A 9303-nucleotide genomic window follows, 5' to 3' on the forward strand; every position below is an offset into this window, starting at 1 on the left:
ACAGATGTACTGTATGTGTGTGTGTTTCTAGGTGATCCTGCCCACTCTGGCCTCTCTGAGGATTGCAGTGTTTGAGGAAAACGGAAAGTTCATCGGTCACCGCATCCTCCCTGTGTCTGCTATTAGACCTGGTTAGTGCACGCACACACACACACACACACACACACACATCCTCCCTGTGTCTGCTATTAGACCTGGTTAGTGCACGCACACACACACACACACACATCCTCCCTGTGTCTGCTATTAGACCTGGTTAGTGCACGCACACACACACACACACACATCCTCCCTGTGTCTGCTATTAGACCTGGTTAGTGCACGCACACACACACACACACACACATCCTCCCTGTGTCTGCTATTAGACCTGGTTAGTGCACGCACACACACACACACACACATCCTCCCTGTGTCTGCTATTAGACCTGGTTAGTGCACGCACACACACACACACACACACATCCTCCCTGTGTCTGCTATTAGACCTGGTTAGTGCACGCACACACACACACACACACACACATCCTCCCTGTGTCTGCTATTAGACCTGGTTAGTGCACGCACACACACACACACACACACACATCCTCCCTGTGTCTGCTATAAGACCAGGTTAGTGCACGCACACACACACACACACACACATCCTCCCTGTGTCTGCTATTAGACCTGGTTAGTGCACGCACACACACACACACACATCCTCCCTGTGTCTGCTATAAGACCTGGTTAGTGCACACACACACACACACACACACACACACACACACACACACACACACACACACACACACACACACACACACACACACACACACACACACGGTACACCCATACACACACTCACCGTACCTAACCTCAATACAGATCAGTAGTTCTCAACCGTATTTATACCATTACCCCATATTATGAGGGAAATTATTTGGCAAAGGCAAATTTGCCCAAATTATGTTGCTAGAACCACAGCATTTCTGTGACATTTTTCTCCATCGCTGAGCTGTTAGTAACTATAGTCCAGTAGTTCAATGGTTGTCTGTCGGTAGTGTTACATCGCGGTCTAAATGTAACTCTGCGAGGGTACAGATGTAACCACATGGATCCGGTACCCTCCTGCTCTCGGAGTAACAAAAACAACCCGCTCCTATTGAACATAATTCCCAAGTAAATTGTTTATGAATCGCTGCGCTGAGCTGAATCAGCCTGTGTGTTGCTGCGTGCTGCTCGGTCAGTGTTGGAGGCGGACCTTTTTGTTTCTTGATAAAAAATATACTTCTTATTTTCTTTTGGTTTCTAATTTGTGACTCCGTAACGGCACCTTCCCGCGAGCCCACTTTGGGTCGCAACCCATAGTTTGAGAACCACTGATATACTGTAGATGCATGCCAGCATTGGGCCTCAAATGCATCAAGATCTGTTTAATACATTTTGCTTTAGAAGGGGAGAGCTTTTGTTTTTTAAACAATATTTCAACATCTGTCCAGGTTACCACTACATCAACCTGAAGAACGAGATGAACCAACCACTGACCCTACCTTCACTACTGGTCTATACCGAAGCACAGGACTACATCCCTAATGAACACCAAGGTAAACTACATTACCCATAACCCCTCACTCTGCACAGGACTACATCGCTAACTAGAACCGCACTCTGCTGAGGTGCCAACTTGTGCCTTGTGCACAAGTAGGCCTGTCCACCATGAGGTGTGCTCACCACTGGCATCACCAGAAATGCTGGTCCCTGATTGGGCTTCAGGCTTAAACAAACACAAACACCAACATACCTACCTGTACATACGTACATACTGTACTGTGCACAGCCGAACGCAGTACTTGCACGCTCTGCTGGTGCAAGTACTGAACACCAAGGTAACTACACTACCCATAACGCCTCACTCTGCCTTCTGTGTGTGTGTGTGTGTGTGTGTGTGTGTGTGTGTGTGTGTGTGTGTGTGTGTGTGTGTGTGTGTGTGTGTGTGTGTGTGTGTGTGTGTGTGTGTGTGTGTGTGTGTGTGTGTGTACAGAGTATGCAGAGTGGCTGACCAACCCTCTCAAACACATCAGCCTGTTGGACCAGAGAGACATCCAGCTGGCTTCTCTCATGGAGGACAATGTGGAGGTGAGAACCATTAAACTCACTGACCGGGACCACCCGAGAAAATCCCTATGTCTTTCACTGCTTGACTTTTCTTACCTTTTAACGTGGGCGCGTGCGTCTCCATCGTGCACGATCATGCACGGATCATGCACCACACGTGTTCACACTGTTCGCAGCTTTCAAGAAAAGACCAGTATCTTATACTGTACCAACACTTTATCCACAACTTTCCAACATCCCATCATGCATTGCGCAGAATGTGCAGGCAGTTTCCGGCGTCGCAGCCGAGAGTGATCTACAAGCTCACAACGGTTGCATCTGAGACGCGACGTGAGCTTGTATGTTTGCTGTTAACCGGAAGTGTCCCGCAGATAATGCTACAGTAAATTCTCGTGGAAAAAGGTGGATAGGCCAAGTTTATTCTCCACAAGAAAATGACCGACAGTACAAAGGCTTACCCAATGAGGAGCAGCGTTCTTGGTGACATCATCACCACAGACGGACCGTTTTCATAGTGAACTTATGACCTACGGTCCCAAACCGAAAGCACTCTCTTTGGGCTTCGCGGATTGTTTGTATTGTTGCGACCGCCAGGTCGCACTTACTATCAAAACCTCCACCGGCTGTCTGTCCGTCTGTCTGTCAGTCACACGTCACACTTTTGCCCTGCTCATATCTCCGCAACCGTTGCCCCGATCCTATCCCGATCCTATCCCGACCCTAACCCATCAATTCTCACATGGCCCTCTTCTAGCGCCACCATGAGGCCGATTCTTGCAAAACACATTTTTGGACACTGCTTCTACAATGTTTGCCCTAAAATCACGCAAATCGGTACACAGTATGTCTACACTCATCTCATCAACATAGATATGTCCCATTTGGCGCCACCTTCAGGCCGTTTTTTTTAAAACACATTTTGGACACTACTCCTACAGATTTTGCCCTAAAATCACACAAATCGCGACACAGTATGTCTACACTCATCTCATCAAAATGCATCTGTCCCATATAGCGCCACCATCAGGCCGATTTTTTCAAACATATTTTTGGACACTGCTCCTACAGATTTTGCCCTAAAATCACGCAAATTGGTTCACAGTATGTCTACACTCATCTCATCAACGTGGATCTGTCCCATATAGCGCCACCATCAGGCCGATTTTTACAAACACTACACCTTTTGGCCTAAAATCACGCTGCGACCTGACGGTTGCTTATCTCCCGATTAGGGAGTCTTACTGGTTGATATAAACTCTGTGTGTGTGTGTGTGTGTGTGTGTGTGTGTGTGTGTGTGTGTGTGTGTGTGTGTGTGTGTGTGTGTGTGTGTGTGTGTGTGTGTGTGTGTGTGTGTGTGTGTGTGCGTGTCCTCTCAGCATGTCACCAGTCCCCCCCCAGACGGACAGACGGAGGACAGTGAGGTCATCCAGGATGGGGGGGGTCTGCCCTCCCCCCTCCCCAACTCCCCCCCTCCCTCCCAGGAAGAGGTCTCTGACATCATGGGCTCCCCCACACCTGGTGAGCACGCGCACGCACACACACACACACACGCACACGCACACGCACACACGCACGCACGCACGCACGCACGCACGCACGCACACACACACACACACACACACACACACACACGTGGAAAGGGAGCTTCTGCCATAGTAGAGACGGCCGCGGCAGGTTTATCTATCGAGCGCTGATCATTTCCGGTTGCCGTTGTCATCTGCCGTCGCCGTACTAAGCTTAAATAGCCTTATATCTTTCAAATGGACCGTGGCGGTCAGACAATGAATATATACGTGGATCCGTGTGACGCAGAATGTTCGTGATTTTTCAAAGGTTGGTGAAAAGAGCTGTTTTTTGGGGGGGAAGAGAATGAGTTAAACTGTTAGTGGTTCACGCATTCGTTCTTACGAAAGCGTGAAGCGTGTTTTCGCTTTCCTGTCCTGTAGAAGGGGCAGGGGGAGTGGCGAATGTGAACAAATCTTTTTTTTCTTCTTTTTTTTTCCCACGATTTTGTAACCCATTTTTCATTCAGTGCCAATTGTCTAAGCTGGTGGCTGTAATCCTGGGCTCTGCTCTCCCTCTGCCAACCTGGGCAGAGCCCTGAACTAAGCTCATGTTGCCTTCAGTGCATGAGGAGTGAGCAGGCCGCTTCTTATCACCTGACAGGGGGGAGTTTCCCCAGGTTGGACGTAGCGCGTGGAAGGAACAGGTTATTCCAACCAGTTCCTTTCCCCTCCATCAGGCGCCCCAGCTGGCCAGGGGGAGGCATTATTGAGACCAGGATTACTGCATGTTTTTGTGAGGGTACCTAGCCTAGGAGACACGGGGAAAACATGCAAACTCCACACAGAAAGGCTGTTTCATAAAATAAAATAAAATGTCGGCTCCATTTTGGGGGCTGGGCGGCCAACAAAGTAAATCGTCACTGTCGGGCAGAAAACCTCGTATCTCCAAGTTTCAAATTTGTAGATTTTTTGCGCAAAGCAAAGCCCTGCTTCATCATACAAGGCCGTCGCACAAAAGTAGTGAAAACAGCCGATCTACAAGCACACAACGCCTCACACCTTGAGGCGTACAGTAAATCGGCTGTTTTCACTAATCATTTTTGGACGTACAAGGTTTCCACCCGACAACGACGAAATATAACTCATGTAATTGGCCCACTGGCTTGTCACTTGTCATGATCTGACATGGCAAATCTTTGAGTAGCAGCTCTATAGCGCGCAATGAGGGCCTCTCCAACTATTTTTCCCGGGCTGAATCAGGGGCCCAGCATGTCCCTGCCACTAACACTAACACACACACATTTTTTTCTAATAATGGCTCTTCCATTATAGCTAAATGCAGACTTTCCAGGAACTGAACTGCCCACAAGAGTTGGTTTTAGCTAATGATCGTGTTACACCACAAAAGGTTTAGTCAGGGAATTTTAATAAAACCTTGGGAATACATTCCTTACCAAACAATTTCTTCGCCAATGTGTTCGTAAAGGTGTCTAGTAACATATCTAACAAAGATTGAAATTCAACATCCCTAGCAAAATGTTTGACAGCTAGGGTAATACACTGTACTATAAGGGAACAAATCACTCACAAAAATATGCTTTAAGTAGCATGTTAGGGGTCTATCTAATTATTCTGAATCCATTGTAAGCATTTGTTTTGCACGAAAAACGTTTTGGGCCAAAAACGATGGTTTAGTGATGAGTCATCACTTTTCAGAAGGTGTATGGGGTCCATTTTTGGCCCAATGAATGTTATTTGTGCAAAACAAATGCTTGCAATGGATTCAGAATAATTAAAAACACCTAGTTAGACCCCTCACATCCCACTTAAAGCATATTTTTGGGGAGTGATTTTTTCCCTTATAGCACAGTGTATAGTAAGTGAATGAGACCCAGAATTACCCTAGCTGTCAAACATGTTGCTAGGGATGTTGAATTTAAATCTTTGTTAGATATGTTACTAGACACCTTTACCAACACATTGGTGAAGAAATTGTTTGGTAGGAATTTATTCCCAGATTTGACAGTTATTCTGATAATTTTCCCTGACTAGTTGCTGTGTCCCAAGCGTGTCCCTGTGGTTGTGTACTGTACTGTATACTGTTTTTGTATTTCAAAATACGAAAAAAAGTATTTCAAATATGTATTTGTATTTTGTATTTCAAATACTGACCATCTCTGACTGTACATGTGTTTATGTACTAATATGCATATGTTAAACATATTTTATACATATGTTATACCAACATATGTTATACATGTACTGTACATGCGTTAAACATACTGTATGTATTTGTTTAACAACAATTACATGTTATGTAACATGTTGATGTTGTTGCTTATTCCATTTCACACATTATGTCTGTCTGTGTGTGTGTGTGTGTGTGTGTGTGTGTGTGTGTGTGTGTGTGTGTGTGTGTGTGTGTGTGTGTGTGTGTGTGTGTGTGTGTGTGTGTGTGTGTGTGTGTGTGTGTGTGTGTGTGTGCGCGTGTGCGTGTGTGCGCGTGCGCGTCTGGTTTGTGTGTGTGTGTGTGCGTGTGCGTGTGCGTGTGTGCCTGCGTGTGTTTGTGCACGTGCGTGTATGTGTGTGTGCGTATATCAGCAGGTCAGAAGGAGGACCTCATAGCTACTGTCCTCGGAGGTAAAGAAAAAAAATACATCTTTTCACATGTTTTGTGATTATTTTACTGTAAACAAACCGTCTCATAATCATCTAGAATTTTCATGGCATACAACTCATGAAAATCTAAAGTCCATAAATATTACAATATTTACACGAGACCAGTAAGTAAGACCACTCAAAAAAATGATTTATAATAGAGAAATGTCAACCAACGGGTGTTATGGAATCCGCTTTTTTTTTTACTCTATATTCTAATTATTTAAAGGAGTAGTTCACCCTCAAAATGACCTTTTTTCTATTGATTACTCATGCCATGGAGACTCGAGGTCAATACATTGCATTCCTAAGACAAAATATTGATTATAGTAAATTTACCCCCATTGATTCCTGATGGGGACCCAAATACATTTGGCTCGCCATCCAAAATCAATGGGGGTACATTTATTGTAATGTCTATCTTGTCTTCGGAATGCGACAAATACAAACAAATATTATTGAACTCAAGTCTCCATGGCGTGAGTAATCAATAAAAAAAGGTCATTTTGGGGGTGAACTACTCCTGGATCTGTATTATGACGATATGATATTTGATGACAATTCATTGTCTCACTGAAAATCTACAAGCTCATAACTCGTATATAGCTTGTAAATCTGCTATTTCCACTACTTCTTAAAGTTTTTTTTTGTTCTAATTTAGGTCTTATTCGTGAAATTCTTTTGAAAAATGTAGAATTTTAATTGATTCCCCCCCCCCCCCTCTCTCTCTCTGTGTATCTCTATGTGTCTCTCTCTCTCTCTCTCTCTCTCTCTCTCTCTCTCTCTCTCTTTCTCTCTCTGTGTGTACGTCTCTCTCTCTCTCAGACGTCCAGGCCCAGTCCTTAGAGGAGCTCAAGCAGCAGAAGAACTATCTGAAGTTACTGAAGAAACAATGCAAGGAACTCAAAGAGCTGCACAAGAAGCACTTGAAGAAGGTACGCACGGTCTGGGACGCATGGAGTGTTGTCCAGGGTGTTTTAGGGAAGGGAGAAGAGTCTGGGACGCGTCCAGGGTGTTTTAGGGTAGGGAGAAGAGTCTGGGACGCGTGGAGCGTTGTCCGGGGTGTTTTAGAGAAGGGAGAAGAGTCTGGGACGCGTGGAGCGTCGTCCGGGGTGTTTTAGGGAAGGGAGAAGAGTCTGGGACGCGTGGAGCGTCGTCCGGGGTGTTTTAGGGAAGGGAGAAGAGTCTGGGACGCGTGGAGCGTCGTCCAGGGTGTTTTAGGGAAGGGAGAAGAGTCTGGGACGTGTGGAGCGTCGTCCGGGGTGTTTTAGGGAAGGGAGAAGAGTCTGGGACGCGTGGAGCGTCGTCCAGGGTGTTTTAGGGAAGGGAGAAGAGTCTGGGACGCGTGGAGCGTCGTCCAGGGTGTTTTAGAACAGCAGAGAGGTTTTCCTATTGGAAGTTGGCTGTGCTTCTGATTCAAGTTTGGAGGAAGCTTTCCTTACTAAACAGGTTAAATACCAAATATTAGTACAAGCCCTTCTACAGCTCGGCTATAAGTGTCAGCTGATTGTTTTTATATTTGGCAGCATTGGACCATGTCCACACACTGGTTGTACTTGGGCTGAGGATTTTGGGGTGATCCAAGTGTAAGGCAAGAGATATTGCTCAATCTCCTCAGTTATAGGCATCTATTTATCTGTGTTGGTAATAATTATGACAGACTGATGTTGACTGTGAATAGGCTCATATGCATGTGTTGATTGTGTACAGTCTGGACTGGTTTGGATTGAGGCACTGAGACACATGTTGTTTCAAGCATGTGGGACATCAGAAGCAACTGAGACATATCTGTGCCCCTTGCATTGTTGATTCCGCTGACTAAAACTATGATGAAAAATGTTTTTTTTTTCACTGATGAAAACGAAATAAAAACGAAATAAAAACTAAGCTGTGATGACTAAAACTAAGACTAAATATATTGACAATTTCGTCAACAAACTAGACTAAAACGTTAGGGAGGGACTGGTGGAGAAGAAAGGAATTTTATGTTTGGTTGCTCTCAGGTGTTGCGTGCTGAAAATAGCAGATCTACAAGCTCACAACACGTCGCGCTGCGGCTATTTTCAGCACGCAACCAAGTGTAAAATCAGTCATTACGATGCCTAAAATCTTATGATATTTAGTCGACTAAAATTAGACTACAACGAAAACTTTTCTGGTGACTAAATTATGACTAAAACTAAAAGACATTTTATTCAAAAGACTCTAGGGGAACACACACTGGACGCGGAGGCGGCTCAGAGGCGGCGCAGAGGCGGCGCGGAGGCGGCGCGGAAGCGGCACGTAAAAACATACGGCCCCATAATTTTCAATGAACTAACCCACACCGGCGGCGTCAGACGCGTGCAGTCGCGGCTCTGCCGCCTCGTCTGCCGCGCCGATACGCCGCTGTTCTATTTTTCCAGCGTTGCCGCGCTGTGAACATGTTCTCCCATGGTTCTCCCCACCAGGGAAATGGATGTGCTGTGTGGCAGCGCGCCGCATCCAGTTGGGGTTACCGTGCGGCACTTCATGTGCGTCGATACCGCGACGCGACGCTGCACAGCCGCCCGCGTCCAATGTGTGCTCCCCTTATGACTAAAACTACATCAAAATGTGATGTCAAAAACAACACTGGCCCCTTGGCTTGTAATGTGTTTTATAAATGGGACATGTGTGTGTATTGTGTGTAGGTGTGGAGTCGCAGTAAGGAGCAGAAGTCCAGGTGTAACCAGCTTCAGTCTGACACTCAGAGGAGACGCAGTCAGATGGAGAAACACCTGAAACGCAGCCTCAAGAAGAAGTATGATACACGCACGCACGCACGCACGCACGCACGCACGCACGCACGCACGCACGCACGCACGCACGCACGCGCGCGCACACACACACACACACACACACACACACACTTGAATTATTGTATTTGGATCTGCACAGAGAGCGCAACACAGGTAATGTAGATCCAAACACTGATCAGAAGAAGGTTACATTGTATGATCATACCAGATACAGCTGCTGCACATGCTTATTAACTAGTCTGGGATCGAGTGTGGAAAC

At 46.1% G+C, this 9303-nt stretch overlaps 1 protein-coding gene across 1 annotated transcript in view; it reads left to right on the plus strand.

The window, feature by feature from the left end:
- The window catches only part of plcb3 (phospholipase C, beta 3 (phosphatidylinositol-specific)), a 134917-nt gene that overhangs the window by 112022 nt on the left and 13592 nt on the right, over positions 1–9303 (plus strand). The window contains exons 22-28 of the mRNA XM_080741279.1: positions 32–131; positions 1485–1589; positions 2027–2121; positions 3478–3619; positions 6208–6246; positions 7090–7199; positions 8937–9046. Of these exons, the coding sequence (XP_080597405.1) occupies positions 32–131; positions 1485–1589; positions 2027–2121; positions 3478–3619; positions 6208–6246; positions 7090–7199; positions 8937–9046 (701 nt within the window). The remainder of the gene's footprint in view (positions 1–31; positions 132–1484; positions 1590–2026; positions 2122–3477; positions 3620–6207; positions 6247–7089; positions 7200–8936; positions 9047–9303) is intronic.

This window comes from Nannobrachium achirus (genome assembly GCF_963921795.1).
Source record: "Nannobrachium achirus genome assembly, chromosome: 14".
Lineage (NCBI taxonomy): Eukaryota > Metazoa > Chordata > Actinopteri > Myctophiformes > Myctophidae > Nannobrachium > Nannobrachium achirus.